This window comes from Lampetra fluviatilis, chromosome 7 (genome assembly GCF_964198595.1).
Source record: "Lampetra fluviatilis chromosome 7, kcLamFluv1.1, whole genome shotgun sequence".
NCBI classification, from domain to species: domain Eukaryota; kingdom Metazoa; phylum Chordata; class Hyperoartia; order Petromyzontiformes; family Petromyzontidae; genus Lampetra; species Lampetra fluviatilis.
Genome location: NC_136281.1, coordinates 12,846,078 through 12,869,438, shown reverse-complemented (window position 1 = coordinate 12,869,438; position 23,361 = coordinate 12,846,078). Strand labels below are relative to the sequence as shown.

General features: G+C 45.1%; 1 protein-coding gene across 10 annotated transcripts in view; it reads right to left on the bottom strand.

Moving 5' to 3' along the window:
- The window catches only part of LOC144933589 (ryanodine receptor 2-like), a 318,383-nt gene that overhangs the window by 190,420 nt on the left and 104,602 nt on the right, over positions 1-23,361 (bottom strand). For all 10 annotated transcript variants that reach the window (XM_078858546.1, XM_078858550.1, XM_078858549.1 and 7 more), the window contains exons 16-18: positions 16,498-16,633; positions 10,406-10,501; positions 4,776-4,894 (exon numbers count right to left, since the gene is read on the bottom strand). In XM_078858546.1, the coding sequence (XP_078714672.1) occupies positions 4,776-4,894; positions 10,406-10,501; positions 16,498-16,633 (351 nt within the window). The remainder of the gene's footprint in view (positions 1-4,775; positions 4,895-10,405; positions 10,502-16,497; positions 16,634-23,361) is intronic.

Below are 23,361 nucleotides of genomic sequence, written 5' to 3'. Positions count from 1 at the left end.
TGGTCTCCTCGTGTCGCTCCCGTAGCCTCTAGCAGCCTCGCTGCTGGTCTCCTCGTGTCGCTCCCGTAGCCTCTAGCAGCCTCGCTGCTGATCTCCTCGTGTCGCTCCCGTAGCCTCTAGCAGCCTCGCTGCTGATCTCCTCGCGCAGCCTCTCCGGCTGCCCTCGCTGCAGCTCCACCGCTGCTCTCTCTCTCTGAACAGTCCCACTGCTGCCTCTTCGTGCAGCCTCGCTGGCTGCCCTCGCTGCAGCCTCACCGCTGCTCCCTGGGTTGGTCACCGCTGGCCGACGGTGCCAATCCGCTCTCCGTGTGTGTGTGGCGATCTCGCCACTCCTCCCAGCCTTCGCCCTGCGTGGCCTCACCCTAGTCCAGTCTCCAACCACCTCCCTTCCTCTTCCGGTTTTTCCCCTTAAAGACCCGAACCCTTCTCCCACGTGACGTAACTCCTCCCCCCCGTGACGTCACATCCGGAAGGTCGTTTACGCCCGCATTACATAACAATTAGTGTTGTTGTAACAATTCTATATTTATTTAAAGTTGCGTATTTTGACGTGACGTCACATTTCTCAACCCCCCCCCCTCGTCACACATCGTCACAAATGTCTGACCCCCCCCCCCCTAGGTGCGTGACGTCATTTATGAACGGACTCATAGCAGCATTGAACACAATCAAGTGAAGCTATTCTTAGCAACGCAAAGGTGACAGGAATTCCACACATCACAACTCTCTACATACCACATTGCAGGCTCTGCCACTCAACAGCAAATATCGATGTGACCACAGATAGACGGTCCGATGCGAATCCACCCTTCGGGGTCGACATGCCATCCAGAACACTTGACTCACAACTGGAAGGGCTATGATGGGGTCGAATCAGTCGCTAATCAACTTTGGTTTGATAAAACAAAAGCACTACTCTGTGGGAAGCCAACATTGATTCTAGATTTGAAGCTTTCGTGACTGCAAGGATTCATATTCTTAGGTTTTTTCGGTAAAGTCACGTAGGTAAAAAATTTAAATTAATAAAAGTAAAATAAAACAAATTAAAAAATTCACGACGTTTCGGAAGCAACACAAGCCTCCGTCTTCAGGTGGAACCGTCACAGCCACGACAGCTGTATCAAGTAAATGAGAGATCACAAGAAATACTACCCCGTATATATGGCCCTTCCCCCCTCAACCATTATATATACGGGGTAGTATTTCTTGTGATCTCTCATTTACTTGATACAGCTGTCGTGGCTGTGACGGTTCCACCTGAAGACGGAGGCTTGTGTTGCTTCCGAAACGTCGTGAATTTTTTAATTTGTTTTATTTTACTTTAATTAATTTAATTTTTTTACCTACGTGACTTTACCGAAAAAACCTAAGAATATGAAGCCAACATTGGTTCGCCCAGAAAGAAAATTGCCCTTGCCGTGACAATGCAACATTTCTTACAGATATAATCGCAGTGTTAAGATAATAAATACGCCCAATCATTGATTGCATCGGCTTGATAATCGTAATTTTGAGTTGTTTGGTTGAATTAACAGATTACAACATTCAGTTCCATCTGCTTCACTTTTTTTTTCTCTCTCTCCCCAATTTATTCCAATTGTACTATCGGCGTCGTGTTCAAGTGACAAAGAATCAATTCGGAAATCTCACGCAGAATTGCACTGCATGTGTCATTGGGTGCAATTCTGGATAATCCCATGCACTCCGCTATGAGATTATCTGCAGTATAAAAAAGTCTGACTTTTAATGTTTTAGTTTTAATTCCTTGTGCTAATTTTTTACCAGACACGTTTAATGAGATGGATTTTCGTGCAGTTGTTGGTAAAACCAGGCTGAGACTCATCAACCCATTGTTACACCGGCGGCTATCTGGATTCAAATCCAGATTATACTGGTAGGAACCTCCTGGTTACACCAGCCCACAGGGGATTATTGTGTCCGTCGTGCAGGGAGGGGCTGGGTGGGGAGTGAGGGGCTGGGTGGGGAGGGGAGGGTGGGGAGGGGCTGGGTGGGGAGGGTGGGGCTGGGTGGGGAGGGGAGGGTGGGGAGGGGCTGGGTGGGGAGGAGCTGGGTGGGGAGGGTGGGGCTGGGTGGGGAGGGGAGGGAGGGGAGGGATTCTGGGTGGGGAGGAGCTGGGTGGGGAGGGTGGGGCTGGGTGGGGCTGGGTGGGGGGTGGGAGGGGTGGGGCTGGGTGGGGAGGGGCTGGGTGGGGAGGGTGGGGCTGGGTGGGGAGGGGAGGGTGGGGATGGGAGGGTGGAGAGGGGCTGGGTGGGGAGGAGCTGGGTGGGGAGGGTGGGGCTGGGTGGGGCTGGATGGGGGGTGGGAGGGGTGGGGCTGGGTGGGGAGGGAGGGGCTGGTCACCCCGTGGTGCCCTTATAAAACTCAACGTTTAACCTACTCACGCCGGCTTGTGCCCGCCCTCACAGTCGGGCATATTTGCGGAATACACCACGCCGCCATTGACCCTGCAGGCCATTGAGCGAGCAACCCAACCTTGCTACCAGCTCCCTCCGCAGCAGGAATGTGTTCTGACTGCGTCGCTCGGTACTCTGAGCTCTCAGCCTCCCGACTACACCCACAGTGGCTTTTTCAAAGACATACCAAAAAGCATCCCTCATTGTGAACTACATTATAATGCCGACTCGCTTGAATCCAGAAACCTTATTGAACACGGACCTTTCATAGAAGAACAACCTTAACAAGTGTGCTATCAATTCGTGTGAGCACATTTCTAAACCGTGATGTTCATTTATGGACATTCTTTATACATTCTCTTCTCTTTATGCCATTAGTTTCATGCTGGGGGGAACGCGCAAAAAATCCGCCCCAGGTGCAAGCGGTGGAGGGGGGGTGGGTGGGGGGGGTGTGAAAACACCCAATGTGGCTTAATGGAACACAATTGCTGATTTAAAGTGTCTCTCCACTCGCAGCACGGGCACTGTGAGTGCAAAACACGCGGGATCAACGAAGCGTAGCTTAACAGCACTTTTCCTTATCGTGGTGGGGCCCATCCCAACTCTCATCTCCCGAAAATGCAATTTAGCACGCACATCCCCCAATCATGTAACCAGTGCTGCGTGCAGAGAGAGAGACACGTGGAAAGCCAGCCTCATTCGCCAGCAACACACACGGCGTGCTTCATCCCAAAGCCACAGGGATAGTGCAGTGGTAGAATAAATATGAACAGAAAACCAAATATCACAAATTCAACAACATGGTTACAGAACATTCCCCGAGTCTGTGCATGGCGTGGCACATTAAACTGCACGTCACACGCAGCGATGGTGCTGCATGGATAACCTCGGCAATGGATTCAACGGTGAGCGTGAGTGGCGAGATTCCCGCATACGCACACGCCCCTGGTTGTGCGTTGAAATGCACGACCGCTACTCTCCAGGCGTCAACTCCGTTGGGAATTTTTAAATTTTCATTGCTTTTGCTCCATCCGGAATTGGCACTCGCAGGAGCATTCTCTCCGAAGCAGAACGCGCCGCGCTGCTGTACAACTCTGAGTTGTTTGCGCGAGTCATCCGTAACGGGAGCTTCGCCGCTGTTGTGGTTGTTGGAGGCAAGAAGGGAAAGGGAGGTGGGGGAGGAGAGAGAGAGCTGGAGGGTTTGGGATTTGGGTTAGGAGCGGTTGTGAGTAGAGCGACGGGGGGCGGCGGGGGGGCTGGAGTGAAAAAAATGGTTATCATGCGGAAGACATAACGCAGGCATGGCACGCGTGGATTAAGTGCTGCTGCCGCTCAGCTACAGTCCCAGGATTTATCGGCACTGCGGCTGCGGGGTGCCTGCCCCGCCCGTCGGAAGCCTCCACACACGAAGGCGCGCGCACGCACGCACAGACACGCAGGCGCGCGCGTGTGCGTGCGCGCACACAGGAGTCGCGCGTGCTCAACACAGACGATCGCACACACAATGCGGCTGTAACAGCGCTGCCCGGGAGGGATGGAGGGGAGGGGGGGCCCGGCCTTTTGCTGAAGCGAGGCTCGCAGACAGCAAAGCGAAGCTGCGAGGCAGACGGCCGGGCAGGCGGGCGAGAGGTAGGAGGGCGCTCCGAGGTGTCGTCGGAGCCACGCTCGCGTGAGCGCAGCGGCAGATGAACATCGGTGGCCGACGTTAGCGAGGCAAGGGGCAACGTGCGGGTGGAAATGCAAGAAGGGCACGCGCTGGCAAGAGAGCTTGTGGCTACACCTGTTGGGGTACTGTAAAAATCTAATTTTCGAAAGAGCAGGTGGCGATATAAATAGTGTTAATATTACGAGGGCTAGTAAACCTATATTTAGCGTGTGAATCCACGCTGAGTCTCAAGACTCTTTTTCAGGAGGGTCCTACTTCAATATATTTGGCCCGTTTCCCTCGAGAGTAATGTGGAATGACAACGGAGTGCCTGTACATTCGAGGAGATAAACAGCATTTTTGTTTTAAACATCAGCAACCCACTCGCTGAGGCTGCTATAGATTGCCCACAGCCATAGCCCAAGAGATTTTGACTCTCATTCCCCCTGATAGAAATCTGCATGACCCACGAACACCGCTTTATTAGACGCATATACCACCACAGCCGGCGAACGTGCCACGGGATATTCCACAGCAAATCTAAACAACAGTAAAACGATGCAATCACCCCATTGCATTGCAGACACGCTACGTGTTTGTTTATTTTCACTGGGAACTGCGGTGCTCTGCAGTTATGCGTTATTTTTGATTGACGTACCAGGCTCTCACTACGCGACACGAAGCAACACGCGCCGCAAACTCCCCACTAACGGCACCTTATGGTTGCGTCCGTGCTTGTCCAGGAGGGAGATGATGGAGGTGATGTGAGCCTCCTTGATGATGTTCAGCGCCTCGGGGCTCTCGATGAGGACACAGTGAAGCACCTCCAGAATGCCTGGCGCGGGATACATTTTGTCGACATTGAAGGAATTTTACTTGGGAATCGCGACGATCAACAGCGGTTTTTTTATTTTTTTTAAAAAGGTCAGCAAGCACAATGGTGCCGCTTTGTCTCCATCGAAATATTGAACTCCATCCGTGTGCGCAGACTGAATCCTAACCGGTGCATTTAGCTGTCCACAAATTGTCGGGTGAAATTTGGTTCTTTGTTCCCTCACTTTGCAAAGGTATATTTAGTCGCAATGCAAAAATGAGACAGGTAAGCAAAACCTATTTGATTATATTTCCTCAAAAATTGCGATTGCACTATTGGTGTTATGTCATGGGATGCACGGGACTGTCCAATAAAACACCGAGAATGGTGCTCATCTCTATCGCAGCGGTGGAAATTCCACGTTTATATGGCGGGGGCTGTCTCTCCAGGGGAACACTCAATGTTGAATTCTCACTCTTCATAGCATGAAGGTGGTTACAGACGTATATGTCGCATGAAATAAGCATCGGACACACGGCACATTATGTCTGGATTTAATGTATACAATAAAAAAAGGCTCACGAGTTTTCTACGGCTATAAAAATCAACAGCAATAGACGGAATTTTCACAACACAAATATGAATCGTCTTATGATGACGATAAGAAGAACATTTGCCAACCTCTACTTTCCTTTGTATAAAAAGCTTGAATGTCTCCACCGTGTCTCACCTGGCTAAAATATATCTTATCCGGCAAAGCGCACACCCACATCTTTATCAATACGCAACATTGCAATAAGGTGATTTTTTTTTATGAGCATGACACACACGGCCCGGTAAATGGGATTAAGCAGAAGTCTGGAAGAGGTAATTACTGTATTCAAAAGTAGTTGGAGTCACTTGGCCCGAATGCTGATTTCTAGTGAAAGCATTGTTGCATTACATTCCTCCCGGGAAACGAAGTAAAATATAGCACTCATTGCTCAATTCATGACTTTTCCTTCATTTCAATACAACCACAATCGCACCACACCATTAACCAGTGTCGTCAAGGGTCTCCACTTACAGTGCATTAAGGCTCAGCAGTTAACCCAGGCAATGGAGGGAGGGAGTCTCTCTCCAGCAGCAAACGAAGAGTGACGTGGAGGTGGTGATGAAGAGGAGCCCATTGGGGCCTGGTAGAGCAGTTAATGTAATGCCATGCTGTGGCTCGGGCAACGTTTGTCGAAATGGCACAGAAACTACGATAGCAGGCCACGTTAATTTTAACACAATATGTGTTGCGTCGATAAAGACCTTTATTTAAATGCAGGTGACAGGTGCAGTCAACACACAAGATAATGCCAACAAGAAGAGATGTTTGGGAGTAGATAAATCACCCACTATGTGATTAAGGCTACAGTATTTCGATTTAAAGCTTTCGTGACTGCAGGGATTCATCTTCTTGGTTCTTTCGGTAAAGTCACGTAGAAGGAAAAGAATAACATTATAAAAATAAAACATAATAAAATAATTCTCACGACGTTTCGGTCACAACGCAAGCAGCTGTCCTCAGGTGAAGAACAGGTCTGTCGGAAAGACAGACCTCATTCAGATGCTGTCTTTCCAACAGACCTGTTCTTCACCTGAGGACGGCTGCTTGCGTTGTGGCCGAAACGTCGTGAGAATTATTTTTTTATGTTTTATTTTTATTATTTTATTATTTCCCTTCTACGTCACTTTACCGAAAGAACCAAGAAGAAGGCTACAGTATTTATATTTATATTGGACTATGGCACGCCAGTTAGGCTTCTTGTTAAAGTGTGAGTGATTCTGCAAACAACAGAAGTTCAGCAGGTATACCATTGCTGAACCACAGCAGTAGCTCTCAGAGGTGGTGAATGCGACAGTGGTGCAAGCTTATGAGGTGCTCGGGGTTTTTCCCTTTTTGAGGATGGGTGAAATTGCAGCTCCCAGGAGGGTTAGTGTCATGTAGCTGAGCAGGCTGATGTATAATTGATGTAGAGAACATTTTCACATCGAGTTTCTTAACGGCCGTGAAAAAGATTACGGCAATTTTATCATTCGATTCGAGGTCATTCATCTAATCAGGTGACTGAACTTACAAGGCCGAACGAACACAGTGTCAATAGTTACATGGGAGAACACTATTGTGTTTAAAAAAATAATCATAACCTATTTGAGTACTGAATATATTAGGCTGTTTAACACCAGCACATTGTAGTATATTGCAAATGATGTAGTTGCCTCCCCTGTGCAGCAGCCTTCGAAGTTGACAGCGAGCATCCATCGACAATACAAATACATTCTTAGTACGCCAAAACGATGTCCTATTGAGTTTACCACATAACATCAACTATATTAAGCACAAACTAAATTTCTCGGTGGTCCACTAAAGTGCATGTTATATTCGTTTTAATTCTCTTACCAAAATGCATATCGTTTATATACATACATTATTTTTCCCCGCGGCATATACAGGCACATGTACTATTTAGGGAATAGGCCAAGCGTGCCAGTTCAAATTAGTCAAATTTGAAAAACTGCTCAAGAAATTACTTCATTGGGTAAGGCCACGTAGCAACATTGCACCCTCCTGGCAAACAGTACCCATCTGTGAAACATCTCGTCACGGTGGTCAGATGTTTACTCCTTCGCCTGGTATGGAGGACGTCGTGGGTAAGATCCTGCCCCTGACACCTGTATATTTGGAGTTTGCATGTTCTGCCAATGGTCGTGTGGATTTTTATCTAGGTATTCTGTTATTCCCTCCACGTTTAGAAACATGCGCTTAGATTATTTGGCTGCTATACATTCCCACATGATAGGCTACTTCGTTGAGCTATCGTGTGGCGAGGTCGCTGAAAAAGAGCTATGTAACGCAATGGGCCTTATCTGGTAAAATAAAATAAAAAGCTTATAGTAATCACCTTGCACTTAAAAAATGGGGCAAATAATACATGAACCAAATTATTCCTATTGTTTACAAACACAACAGATATATAAGAAAAAATGTAAGCACGCACATACATATATTGTATAACTGTTAATTAAAAGCATATATAAACCCTCAGGGCTGGCTGTGATGTTAACATGAAACACAGTATTGACACTTTATAGTTGCATTGATAATATAATTTGTGCCCTCCTATCACAGCACATACATCAGCCAGGTGGCTCAGTGGTAGAGTGACTGGCTCACAATCCTGGTTGGGAATTAACACAGCCCATCACCCCTCTGGGGTGATTAAAACTAGTACCACTTTGTGGGGAAATCAACATTGGTTGTCCTGTATGTATGTAGAACTTCTTTTGTACATTATGTAGCCAACCCATCATAGGAATATGGAACCTCCACAAATGGTTCAGGGATGTAAATCCATATTTTTCTAGACCTTTTAATAATGCAATGTACAAATAGTGTAATCTATTAATATTAAATATATATCCCTGTTTCCATCCCCGAACTCCATAACAAAAAACTCCACAAGACATATTGGTATGATGTCAATTGAATTTTTCATGGCTTTTGCTTAAGGAGAATCAAACATTATCCAGTGTTTGCTGGATAAAGTGTGCGTTTCAACCACGCATCGATCAGACCACCCCTTTGGGCAGTCGCAGGAGCCAGTGACTGGCAGCCAAACATTCTCCATTACCCTGGTGCAGACCTCCAGGCATGTCACGCCAATGCCATTCATTTCCCCGCGTATGCTCCCCCCCCCCACCACAATGGCCTTTGTCTGTCTGCCAGCGCAGTGCACGTTCGTGTGAATTATTCATTGCGGTGGCATTTTCAAAGGTGCAGCTGCAACATTTAATAGTTGTGAGAACCATAGACAGATTTGTGCTGGCAATGGAGGAGGTGAAAGCGCTGAAAGCGCTATGATTCATCGGAGCTGGGGACGTGTCTACTCTGTGAGTCAGCGTCACACACACACGTCAGCACACAGCACAAGGCAGAGCGGTGGACAAATACAGAGACTCATTAAAAGATAAGCCACTACCCTTTTGTGAATCTGTGATTGGTTGTCCTATGGAGAGACCATCTCCCTGCCATAGGAATGTGGAGTTGTAAATATTGGCTCAAGGTGGTCAATGGAGATGAGCACTATTACAATGTTTGTTTGAGCAGCGGGCACATTCAATTGGGAACGTTATTGCATGCCGTAATGATTTAAAAATTGAAACCAATTTCACGAACAATATGATGTTTATAAAAGGGCTCATTACTTTTCATTATTCGCAAAGAAATTATTATTGTTGCTAGAAAGTTATTTTATGGCCAATTCCTTTTGTTTAACATACTTCGTTTTGTTTGCAATGTGAAAAAATTGAATGATTAATTCATAACAAATGTAAGCATGAATATCATAATCAAACCGTTTAAATTGTGTATCATTGTACTTGTACATGTCATTACATTATTTAATACACAGTTTTGAACTAAATACTGTATGCTGTTGTTCACTACAAATTATTTGTATGTTCTAAACTTACATTTGTGTCACCTCACCCTATATTTGGCACTATTTGTATTCGAACCTTGGTCTCCCAAACAAAGTAAATTTTGAATACCATTTAGCTTGTCTGTTAAAAACAGAGCTTTACAATCCATTTCAATTTAAACAAAGTATCCTAATTTATGTTTCTTAAACATAATGTATAAGTTTACGTGTAACATTTTTTAATAAAATGCTGCAAACGGAAAGGTACACATTTATATTTTACCATACTTTACGTCTACATTCTAGAAATGTTATATAGCATGGATATAATGTAAAGTCAAAGACATAAGAATTAGGCCCTCAACATTCAGAGCAATGAACAAAAATGACCACAACAAGGATCATCCATCAACTGTAAAATTTCACGCTATTTTTCACAAAGAATAACATAAGCCATTCCTCATTGCATATATTAATGACATAAATCGTTCAACACTGGACTTAATTTCATTTAATTTGATATACAATAAGTAATAGATATAACCATGATGGCCAAGCCCACTTTAAGCCCTCCCCCATGATTAATGGAGTGTCGTTTTTTTATCATTTTTTTCACCAAGTTAAGCTCTGCTGGGTGGTGATGGCCATTGCTTGCAGAGGCGAGGGTTGGTAGAACGTGCTAATGTTGTGAAACTCCCCTCCAGTGGGCGTCGAGAGAGTGCCATGCCCTTGCTCGTCAGGAGAAGGCGGAACAGCAAAATGCGGACATATCATTTGTCTCTTTTATATGAAACAGTTTTGCTCCCTCACATGCATACATGTTTTTTTCCCCAGGTGCTCCTGTTTCCTCCCACGTGTATAAACACATATTTATTGGCTGAAAACATCTTAATATATCGAGGACTGCAGGGCTTGGGCAATTGTTGGTGCCTGCTCACTGTCTGGCGGCCTACAAGATTGGTATATGGTTCCTTAGTGATCGTGAGATGCGATTTGCATGAATGATGCTATATAAAATTAAACATCATTATTAGTGTTAAGTGTCTTGCTGTGAACGGGTGTGGGTTGTTTTAGCACTGCGCACCTGACGAGGCTTCCAGTCTCTCCAGCCGACTAACCAGCCAGTCCAGGGAGCTGGAAAACTGGGCGCAGTTCCTGTGATTCCCACGAATCAGGGCAGCTGGAGGCAGGGACATGGGGAAAAGTGACACAGAACAAAGAGTGCAAGATGCAAGTCAAAGTATGTTGCGCAGAAACCAGCAGTGCAAATCAAAGGCTTGTTACTACTGTGGTTCAGAAACAAGCGTTGCATACATTTTATTCAGGAATAGGTGATAACATTCTCCACAATCCATCTTCCCACATCAACCAACATTCTCCAAAAAGCCAAAGTGCTTTCATGCCCGAATCAAAATACAGTAGTGTTCATTTCTGTTGGTAGCCCTGCATCATTGGGGGGCAACGTCACATTACTATGACAGGGATATGTCCATCCATTTGACAAACACTGTTGAGTTTCGACGCTGATGGATATTTTATCAGCCCCAAGGTCGATGATGGGCTGTGCTGATGCCCAACTGGGATTTGAATTTACGACCTTCCACATGCGAGTCGAGCACTCCACAAGAAAGCCTCCTGGTCGGGCGGTGAGCAATGACCTCAGTTGTTAGCCGGGCGACGTGAAAATGAGACCAGGTCTGGAATGCCAGGACCAGACATTGAGCACTCCCACGTTAGGTAATTCGAACTACTTCCCCTTATTAATGCTGCTCCATCAGCTTTGTTTTATCTTTGCTTTCTACGAATTCTGCTACGATGGTCCATTACCGAGCACTCTTCTATTGCATCGGCAGAACCCTCACGGACAGCAGAAGCTATACATCTTGGCAGAGATCCATATTCAATCACCGCTGGACTTTAGCTAACATCCAAGCAATGATTCAGTCAACTTTCGATGGAAATAGGAGTGGCCAAAACGGTTTCAGAATATCTATTAAAATATTTAACCTCTGAAAAGTCAGCCATGTTTTTCATTCACTGGGAATATGGTGCGTATTTTTTTACTCGTATGTCAAACAAATGTTGATAGTTCTGATACATTTTAAAGCTCGTGAATATTCTCATAATTAAAACCTTACTTGCCTCGCCATTATTCTTTGTAGGTTCATTTGTTATGTTACTTTCATAACTTCCTTACCTGCCTTATGGCTGTAACACGTGTCGCAGGATAACGTTGCGAGCAATGTCCCTTCTTCAGAGGCAGCAGTCCTCTCAAGAAGGGACATTTACCTCCGATTAGCGCGGTTGGCTACGTACGGTGCGAAAGAATTTCAACATCCATACAAAATTATTCTTTGGTTCTTTCGGTAAAGTCACGTATAAAGATCCATACAAAACTGCCTGTTCATCGGTCTGAACGTGTATTCAGGAAAACTAGATGACCCTGCTAGTTCAATCACTATGAAGCCTAGCACGCATCTTACCAATAGCGACATACAGAGCTTATATATTTTGTCCAAGTTTGGCAATGAAATACGTAGCATAAATCATGATTTTGAAGCTTTCGTGCCTGCTGGAATCCATACTCTTTGGTTCTTTCGGTAAAGTCACGTAGATAGAAACAACGTTATCCTGCTACATGACTTTACCGAAAGAACCAAAGAGTACGTAAGCATACAATTTAGCATAAAAAAATTAGAATGTTACGCTGCACAACCTAACAATGAGCATGCGCATGTTACAGCACGTGTCCACGGGTGTACACCTGAGCACTGGAGCAACGGACCCCTGGTGGTCCGCGAAGCTACGACTACAGGGATGGTTCCGCCGGGAATTTGTCGTTTTTATACTAATGGCATCCACACCGAGGAAATGTACAATTTCAAACAAGTAGTAGCGTGTTGGCGGTCCGCGAAATATTTCGGAGGTTCAATAGTGGTCCCGCAACGCTCGAAAAGGTTGGCGGAACCCGCTGCGCTGAGGAGCAACAACAGTGGCGACGTTCTGATTTGCAACACGATGGAAAGGTTTGCGTGGTTGTTTTTGTAGCGCGCACGGGTGCTCGTTTGTCGGTCGACTCGGCCTCAAATCAGTTACCCGGTGCGGCGTGAGAACATTGGCACCGAGGAAACAATGGCAGCCGGGGTGGGGGGGGGGGTTCATACTCTTAGTTCTTTCGGTAAAGTCACGTAGGTAAAAAATTAAATTTAAATTAATAAAAAATAAAAAAAATAAAATCACGACGTTTCGGAGGCAACACAAGCTTCCGTCTTCAGGTGAAACTGTCACAGCAAAAAATCTGTATCAAGTGGGGGGGGTGGGGGTGGAAGTCCTGGCCACCCACGCCCCTCGTGGTGCCGTGTTGGCCTTCACAGGTGCTCACTCACGGCACTTGCCCCGAGAGTCGGTTAAGGCTACGAGGGGGACCTTTGCCTTCGCTGGTTTGTGTATGCATTGAGCGTGTTTCTGTGGACACATTGCTTTGCACGGTCGATTCCACTTGCAATGGTATTCTTAGGAAAGTCTCACAATACCGTGTATGTCGAGTATCCTCATATCGGATTAAAATTGGATATAAGGATTTGCATAGCCTAAGGCAATGCTCTGCAGTTATCTCTTCTTGTGGCCAAGATAACAAACAAAAAACGATAACATGCGGCCGGTGGCTGGTGTATATGTCGAGCCCCTCCATGTTCGTGATTTTGCGATGACGTTTTTTCAGTACTCAAATATGCCAAAATAACGAATGTGAAAAGGTATTCAAAGCTGACCATTACATGTTTACCTACACATTTCCTTTTTTTTTGCAGCATCAGACAACATTCGTGGCAATGAGTGATGAGATATGTTGCTCTGGACTTGCACACCACTGGCAACACCATCTCCTCGTGTTTTTGACCACCCACACACCACACCGACTCCATCGCCTCTTCCCAGCTCCGCGCACTCGACCGTGTGTCTCTTGGCTCTGGCTCTGACCTTGCATTGCAATAACCTGGGAGCTGGGCTATCGCTTGAATAGAACATGCACCATTAACCAGTGTGTACCGAATCGCGGCTCGCTGTGATGAAGCCATACAATGCCGCAACGCTTGAGGACCCTTCCTAAAACCCCAGCGGAAACGCGGGGGCTTCAACCCGGATCACGTAAGTGTCGACTCTTGTACCGTGACACAGGCATTAGCCCCCTGGGCAGCCAGACACCACCGGCGTTAGGTAATTTTCTAAATACAAACATGGATTTTCCCCTACGACTCCAGTGTAAGGTTCATTAATTATACAGCCACTAAAATGTAACCACTCGCGTTCCCACACTGTAAACAGCCATGTTTGCTGTGTCGTTCACAGGAAATATGCACCGAACGGAACCTATTACATGATTTATTACGACGATGGCCGATGGTCAAGCATAATAACGGAGTGGCAGCCGAGGGATTGATTGTCTCCGCGCGGACATGTACCAAGGAGATGGAGCAATTAAATCAGTTCATGTGCAGGTGCTGGGTGGATTATTCCATCGCAGCATCATAAGTGGTGTCGGTGGCTCGGGGAGACCTCTATGCAGCAGTGGACTCACCATAGTTTTTACATTACTTTGAGCTTCAAAAAGTGCATACCAATGATTAAAAACTCATTAATAAGCCAGACAGTGCGGCATTTCATTAACCCTCACCCTGCATGTGAATTAGACTGCTGCAGTCAGGCGGCCAACAGCTACATGGACATGACAGTGTCGTTGTCTGCGGATGCATTACGTATGTCGTTAAGCACAACGCGGCAGTCGCGTCCGTGTAAATAAATCATTAATATGGGTCATCGCTGCAACGTTTCATACACAATTGCTCAAGGTGAACAAGGCATTACCCAATAGATCATCACCACTTTAACAATGATCGTCACTATATCTTACCCGCCGCTATTGGACATCTGTGAAAAAGAGCTTTATAGCTCATGGGATCCCTCCAGTATAAATCGAGATTCTGATTCTGATCTGCTTGGGTGGCGCTTACTCGAACCCTGACTCCCAACCGGAAGGAGGCAAGCTCATATCCCGGTTGGCAATGTATTCCTCCGTTCGTGGTCATACCATAGGTGGGACAAAGTCATTGTTATGCAAGTCCAAGTCGAGTCGCAAGTCATCAAATTCATGACTCGAGTCTGACTCGAGTCCAAGTCACATGACTCGAGTCCACATCTCATAGGTGGGACAAAGTCATTGTTATGCAAGTCCAAGTCGAGTCGCAAGTCATCAAATTCATGACTCGAGTCTGACTCGAGTCCAAGTCACATGACTCGAGTCCACACCTCTGGGTCATACCGTTGCCCCCCAAAACAGGGAAAAAAAGTGCATCTAATAGTCGAGAGAATACGGTGTATGCAATTGCACGTGAGCAATACGTCAGCGGGCCTTACGAGCCTCACAGTAATGTGGCCACTGCGTCAGAGGAACGTGGAATGCTCACGGATGGCTCAGGCTGAGAACAGCTCCACACTCGTGTCAGCAGGGAGACACTTAGAATTGGTCGCGCCCTTGGGTCGGCGATGAATACAATGTGACGGCACGGGGTTCAATTAATGCTCAATAAAATGCCTGTTAAGCAAGATAATAATTAAAATAAGAATCAGTTTCAGCTCTTTTTGTCAATCTATTGCTTGATGTTCTGTCATTCATGTTTTTGTTGTTGTTAAACCGTGTTTCACCTTGCTAATCAGTGCGGGTTGGTGAGGGGGGAGGTTACAGGACTGGTCTAATTTTCACTCGCCACCGATGTTAGCCGTGACTATGTATCGCACTCATGGTGAAATACAAATATATATGCACACAATTCCATGATTTATCCACTGCTGGATGAAGGCATGCCCATTTCGTCGCGATCCCTCACGATTCTGCGCCACCACAATCCATCCAGCTTGTGCCCATGAGCCGATCCTATTGTGCCTTCTCCGTAGCATGTTTGTTCAACTTCTTTCGCACCGTACGCATCCGACCATGCTAATCGGAGGAGCGGAGGTGCAGTGCTCACCCTCTCTGGTATTTTCCCTCTTTTCGCTGCCATTCTATCACCAGCCGCGTCCATCCATCATCCCTTATAGACAGTGCTCCTGGCCAAGGCTTATTACAATACTTAGTCTACACAGCGTATATGTCTAATTTGCATTCAAAAATGGTGCCCGGCTGAACGTTCTGCCTCCCGAAAGCAGGAAACCCCCTTTAAGCCATAGCCCATGTGACGCGGTTCATGCGGATGATGTAACAAAGCTCTGAACATCACCTCCCGTCCAGTGGCACACATTGGAGAAAAGGGGTGGGACTTTTTTTGTTACAAAACTATATTCGTGTTATCCTACGAGTCGAATAATCAACCCGATAAAAGCTAGAACAATTGACGAGTTTAATGATAATATAGCCCAGCCACACTTTGTTATTTCACACAGTTGCAGCAATTGCGTGTATACTACTACAGTTTGGAAAATGTTGTATTGGTACGCAGTGTACGCATGCATTTTTGTTCCGCACTATCTACTTCTAGAAATTTAAAGAAGAAAACAGAAAAAGCCAAATTAGTTACAGTGGCTGCAACATGCAATTTCCTTGGGTGGACATGGACTTGTCATCACTCATTCTGCTAGATGACCTTCGAGTGCATAGCTAGCAGTCACTGGGAATACGGGACAAACGGTGATTAGGAAAATGCTGCCAGATTTATGTTGCTTTGCATCCAATCTGATCCCCCACGTAATCACCTCCCCTCTACCACTGAAAAACATTCCCGATAATCATGAGCAACAAATTCATCAGTGCTGTTTACCCAATGTCAGGAGGATGTTCCTAGCACAAACATCTATGAGTGATGTGTGTTCGGATGGCCAAAAATAGACGAGGTTCAACACATGGGTGCATCATAAATGCAACAACAAAATGCGGAGAAACTCTACACTGCGGCAAAAAAAATATTACAGTCAGCACGTTTTGCTAAATCGTTTTTTCATGTTTGTCTTTATCTTCATTGTTACTGTACAAAGCTCAGTTCATGCGGCAGTGTAGGTAAAAAAAACGGTTGCAAAAGCTCTTAGAGAATTTGCCGCTACATCACTGCCAACGGCAGTGCCCGCAAGTTTAAATGTAGGAAGCAACAGTTCTCCACTCGTCATAACTCGCGTGTTGCAGGTTCATACCGAGCAGTTCGTAGAGCGTGTTTAGGATCTCCTTCCACGCCTCCCCGGCCTCCTCCCCAGCCACGTCCGCAAAGTACGCGGCGCTGCTGTACACGCTGAGCCGGTCGATGCAGTCCAGCACCAGCGTGATCATGCCCTGCCGAGAGACCGGCACGAGAGTCGGTGCGGAGGAAAGCCGGTTGTTGGCGAGAGAGACGGTTTCTCGGAAGGAAGCGAGTGCTGCAGGGAACATGAGCGTTGTGTTCGAGGAAGATTGGTTCTTTGGAGGTAGATTGGTGACGGAGCCCAGGGTGACAGGGGTGAATTACCTTCTTGGTTCTTTCGGTAAAGTCACGTAGAAGGGAAATAATAAAATAATAAAACATAATAAAATATTCATTCAGACGCCGTCTTTCCGACAGATATGTTCTCCACCTGAGGACGGCTGCTTGCGTTGTGGCCGAAACGTCGTGAGAATTCTTTTATTATGTTTTATTTTTATTATTTTAACAGGACCCTGCGGGGTGGGCTGGTAGGAACGAATAACCAAAGAATATAAACAATGTATTATTACACTTGTTTAGCCAGGAAAGCCCCACTGAGTCGAAAGGTTTTTGTAGGGTCCTGGCAAGTGTTTGCAGTAGGGGGCGATGTTGCTACACCTAATCGGACGATACGAAGGGAGAGTGTGAGGCCTAGGTCTAGGCTTTAGGCCTAGCTGTAGGCTTTAGGTCGCTGTGAGTTAATGTTTAATTTAAATGTTTTTATTATTTATGTAAAAGCTTTAAATTTAAATGTTTCTATTTTAAAACATCAGGGAATGTAACATTGTTAAACATTAACTTCCTTTCACACACGCGGGGGTACGATACGAAGGGAGACTGTGAGGCCTAGTTCTAGGCTTTAGGCCTAGCTGTAGGCTTTAGGGCGCTGTGAGTTTTTTATTTAATTTAACAGTTTTAAATATTTAATTTCAAAGTTTTAATTAAAAGCTATCTCAGGGAATTATAAGGGAATGTTACACTTGTTTAGCCAGGAAAGCGTCACTGAGTGTAAAGGTTTTTGTAGGGTCATGCCAAGTGTTTGCAGTAGGGGGCGATGTTGCTACACGGACGGACAAACGGACGGACGATATAATCTATTGGTGTCTGGTCCACTTCGTTCCTACCAGTATTATTTCCCTTCTATGTGACTTTACCAAAAGAACCAAGAAGATGAATCCCTGCAGTCATGAAAGCTTTAAATCGAAATTTAGGGGTGAAGTATTTTTTGTTACACTTTTGTATTCATGAATAAAACATATTTTATCTGGAAATCCGTTGATATGTAACATCTCGTTTGCAAGGGTGTCCAGGGATCAGTGTTGGAAGGAGATAAAGGTCGAAAGGGGATCGACGCTAGACAGACATTGGTGCTGCTGGGAGGCAGATGTTGATGGATATGAATGTTGGAGGGATACACGTGTTGGAGGAAAGGAAAAGCTAACGATGAGGGAAATTGAGAACATTGGGATAAGGGGAAGTACTGGAAAGTTAGAGCTGACATACAAAGAGAGGAAGAGACAAGAATGGGAAAACGAGGTACATATAGATGTGGAAGTGCTTAGGATGACACAATGGAATGTCGAATGGGCCTCGGGGTACGTATCGAGGATGAGTAGAAACAAGAACAAGAGCGGACAATGCTGCTCCACACAGCATGGCACACAGAAAGAAAAATCAGTCCAGGCGTCTGATACTAAAACCCCAGGAGGCACAGGCATAGCCGGTACTCTGTTGAGTTCATGGTGGGGAGTAATACAATGGGAGGAAGGAACCGCAAATACAAAGTGAGAAGCGGGATGCTTACGTTTCAAAGTTACCTATCCTATTAATCCAGCCGAGTGACACATTTATTAAAATACCCAAAATCACCGATGGAAGGTACCGAATTCAAATCCTGGTCAGACGTCGACAGCTTCTGGGTAAACAACTGTAGTTAACAACCCTAGCTGATATTCTTATTCAAATTTTCTTGCTGTGGATTTCACACCTGATGATGATTGCTTGTGTTGCAGTCGAAACGTTGTGAGAATTTAATAGTTGTATTTTGATTATTTTATTATTTCCCTTCTCCGTGACTTTACCGAAAGAACCAAGAATATGAATCCCTGCAGTCACGAAAGCTTTAAATAAAAATTTAACCCTAGCTGACTAAAATGCATAACGTGGCTCCTGCCATGGGAATGTGGATGTTCCAGAACTATCTCAGGTTCCACCAATAAGAATGAGCACCTCGCAATGTTGGTCTGAGCGAGGAGACACCGTTTTTACCAAGTAGTCATTAAATGGTAATGTCAACAAACATTAATGATTGGTTAGTGAAATCGTGTTTCACGAAACTAAAGTGCATTTTATATTTCTTTAATATTTAGTAGAACTTTTCTTTATTAATTTACAGAATTAATATGAAGATTTACGACTCATTACTGCTCATTACGATGAAAGGCGGTATATATTTATAATTATTATTATACACATGGCATACTTTACTAAAAACACGGAGCAAGGCTTTATGGCCCCACTGTCATGAATAACAATCTGTCAAAAATCGTATCACGTTTCTTTATGCAAGCAAAATACATTTCTTACACATATTAACTATCAAACATCGGGTATTAGTAATTTAATCTCGTCATAGTCATGCCAATTATTATTTTTGGAAGTTGTTTTGCTCGGTGTACTTAGCTACGTACGGTGCGAAAAAAGGTCAACATACATTCATAACCACACAGCCAGTGAGCATTCCACCCAGAAGTTACCGAGTTATTTACGTGCGGGAATTGGGAATTAATAAATTATAGCCTCACGCAATATGTTCATTAAATACCCTAAAGCACCGGGTGTTATAACAACAACAAAAGCTTCACTATACCTTGGTACCACCATAGCCCAAGATTAATTGGCAAACATAAATTCGAAAAAACAAAGGTAAAAAACAGTGAATGCCTTTCCCAATGCAATCTGATGTCAATTCAGCCTCACCGCAGTCAATGCACAACCTCACTTAACGTTTTTTGCTCAACAGATGCGCCCCACACACAACTGACAGGGGAAATTGGTCGACATGGACTTCTGAAGTGCTCGAAATCCGAGTCAAGTCGAAGACAATAAAATCGCCCAAAGCAGCATGGGGCCGTGCTCATCTCCTTCGATGGCTGTGACGCGGCGACGAATATTCCACACTCCTATGGTAAGGGGGCCAAGTATGTCCACAAGACACTGCTGGCTTTCCCACAAAGTATTACTCATTTGAGCAGAACCAGTTGAATGGGGCGTTGATTCTAACCCACAGCGCGCCCCCCCCCCCCTAGCTGAAGAACACTTTGTATTTTGGTCACAAGATAATCAGCAACGGCAGCAGCAAACCTCCAAAAACAAAATAACCAGCAAGTGTTCATTAATCTAGCTGCTGTTCTATCGTTAATCACGCTAAGCAGGCCGGGCCGGCAGGGAAGCTGACACATCGGCGCTAACAGGTGGGGCCTGTGGGTTGCCAGCGCCCGTCACGAGCAGCTGTATCGTGTGGCGGGATCAATGGGGGCCTACGCGACCCTTGCGAAGCGAACGCACCCGTGACCCACGACGCACAGCATAGGGACAACTCGTGCACAACCGGGCATGGGGCTAAAGTCGGGAGATCAAAGGGCTCAAAAATCACGTTTGGGGTTTTATTTTTTAAATCAAAAATTAAGTCCTTCTGCGATTATAATTATTACTCTTTAGCTAGCCAGGGTTAAAACTCTTCAGATTCAGGGAACTTTTCCAAGGGAGGTCTGGCAGGATGACGGCGGTACATCAGATTCACATCAAATCATAACCAATTTGTCCAATTACAACACGTGAAATATTAAAAATATGAAGGGAATAAAATAACACAATCTTTTTTTTTTATGTTGCAACACAATCTAAAACGATTAGAAATTAAGTTTGTGGAAGGCAGTAACTGAACTGGACACTTGTGAGTACATTTAGAATATTTTACTGACATCGTTTGTAAACGTTTGACCTGATTCCATCTTATACTAACTGCTTCCAATTGGATGGTGCTCAGCAGAGAAAACTCTACGGCCCAAGACATACCTAACTGAAGGAGTCTTGAGTGCGAGATAGGCCTCAGAATCAAAATCTTCATCTATCCTGGAGGAATTCCGATGAGCCACGAAACTCTTTTTCACGGATGTCCAGTAGAGATGAGATCCATGAGAAGATGTCCGATGAGGCAGATGAAAAGAGACGGGTACAAACTAGCAAGTGGAAATCATCAAGAATGTCCAAAGTAAATCTGTGAATACTCTTTGGTTCTTTCAGTAAAGTCACGTGGGTAGAAATAAAATAAAATAAATCACGACGTTTCGAACGCAACACAAGCGTTCCGTCTTCAGGTGAAAATCGTGCTGCTCGCAGCACGAGGGAGCGGACATCTTGCTGCTCGCAGCAGACATCGCAACTCTCGCGATTTTCACCTGAAGACGGACGCTTGTGTTGCGTTCGAAACGTCGTGATTTATTTTATTTTATTACTACCCACGTGACTTTACCGAAAGAACCAAAGAGTATGGATTCCTGCAGTCACGAAAGCTTCAAATCAAAATCTTTTAATATTTCCACGAGTGCATATCTGCTCATGCGAGGGAGGAATCATTGGTGGTTATGGCCAGCTACTCCAGAGGATGACCACTGGTGCAATGGCCATTGCAAGTAGAGGTTTCCCTCACTTTATGCGGGTTTGATCAGTGCAATTTTGCATAAATGAAGCCAACTTATTTCCAAGCAATATCCACTTACGTGCGGCATAAATTCAATCACGCGCGGCTGTGCGGTTTGATGTGGGACAACACTCTATGCGCAACTTGGAAGGCAGCCGTCTCATAGGGTTTTGCTTGTTGCACTCTTTTCCTGGAATGCATAAAGCGAGGGAAACCTGCAGTTGTTAGCCATTTGGTGGACATTTTGGAGTGCTATCCTCTCGTATGCAGTTTCACTCAGGGATGCTACAAATACGATCTCTTCCTTTGAGTTTTGAAAAATACGGCTGAGTTTTGAGTTTGAGCTCAATGTGTTTGTTGCACGGATGATCCCGTTCAGGCAGTTGCCCGCCTATTTTAGAAGGAAGATCCGCAAAGCTTGTTTATGGTACCGCGAGACAACCACGTCACTTGACCACTACGGATGGCAGTGGGGAAGGGGCAAGAAGGGAGAAGTGTGCAACAACCTCCCCCACAAGCACACGGTGACGGAGAGAGAGGGAGACTGAGAGGGACCAACAGATATGAGACACAAAGAGAGGGAGAAATACACTGACAGAAGTAAAACGAGACACGGAGAGATGAAACAGAGCGACAATTCAACTTCGAATAGGGCTCCAAGCCAAAGGTTTGGAAGACATTTTCCAATATCCTTGTAAATAACTTTGGCGAAGGTGTGTCACATTGTGTGACTCGCCTTCATATTATATATTTTGGAATGTCCTTTGTGAAATCTGTGTTGCTGTTCCATTGATATAAATGGTTGTTATTATTTCTGAATATATTTAATTTTGGCATTGATTCGTGGATGATTCATTTTCCTCATCTGCAAAGGCCAGGCACACAAGCATTTGAATGAATTCCTTGCTTTTAGGACAAGATTTACAATCTGTATGTTGTTCATGGTAGAGAAACCTTTCCTAAAACCTACCCTGTACGCATGGTTGGTTGGCCCAAAAGAACATCATTATTTCAATATTCCATTCCCTCTGATCACCATTTTTGAACAGCAGAATGATTGTGCCATACTTTGTTAGCTCTTTGTCAATCCACTGATGAAGGAGGGCCCTCTGCATGCCATGCGGTTTTGTGGGGGGGGGGGGGGTTAGTTAACCACATTTCACCACAGCAGTCTGTGAGGCTTGGCGATGGTGGGGAGCATAGATGGCAGAGCGTAGACGTACAGCATACAAATCGATTTTGATACACTGCTTTCTGACGCCAACGTTGAATCCCCGAAGCCTTTGACACCTGCGATGTATGGCGGTTGCCAATCCAAAGACGCCTCGCCAGAGACTCCAACCTGTGTAGTTTCTGAAATCTTATGAGCTCCGGCGCAGTCTGGGTGATTTGGTTAAAGGCAGAACTATAAAACCTACAATATATAGCAGCCGGTTCCACACGGAGAACATCTGGCCATTAGAAAGCAAATAGTTTTAATAGGAATGCGCATGGTTTGGCAGCCAGGTTTTGTGGGTATGATTTGCTGGATATTATGGCAGGCAGTGAGACAGAGTGTTTGTATACGCAGGAAATAGATGAAGCGATAACAATAAGTAGTATTAGTAAAGAGAAGGCATGTTTGTAATTAATCATGGATCTAGGGCTCCATAAAAATGTTAGTTCCATTCGTTTTTATAACAGAGACTTTACATATTTCATAAATTCTATGGTATTAAACTGATAATAGATTTTTTTCCCCCCATGTGTGTTTTTATTTATAGAGATATATAGATATAAAGGAGGAGTTAGCCATGTGGCTCAGGGCGCTAATGTAATCGTCAAAGCACTGAGGTGGCACCACTAAAATCCTGCAATTTGAATCCAGGCCTCGGCCACTTGTATTGCAACGATTTTGCCAAGCACAGTTCAATAGACAGTCTCAAAGTGGCCACTGATGAGTGTGCGCAAAAATCCATCGCACATATTTTGTTTTTCACTCCATTTAGCCTTAAGTATGAGGGCTAAACGTTGTATTTGTTAAATTGCCGCCGTGTATTCCACCTGAATGGCAATGTGCGAGACAACTTGGCTCGACATCTTAAGTTCAAATCAGCTTAGAGGTCAACAAAGTCTGAATATCCCTTTTTGAGGGAAAGT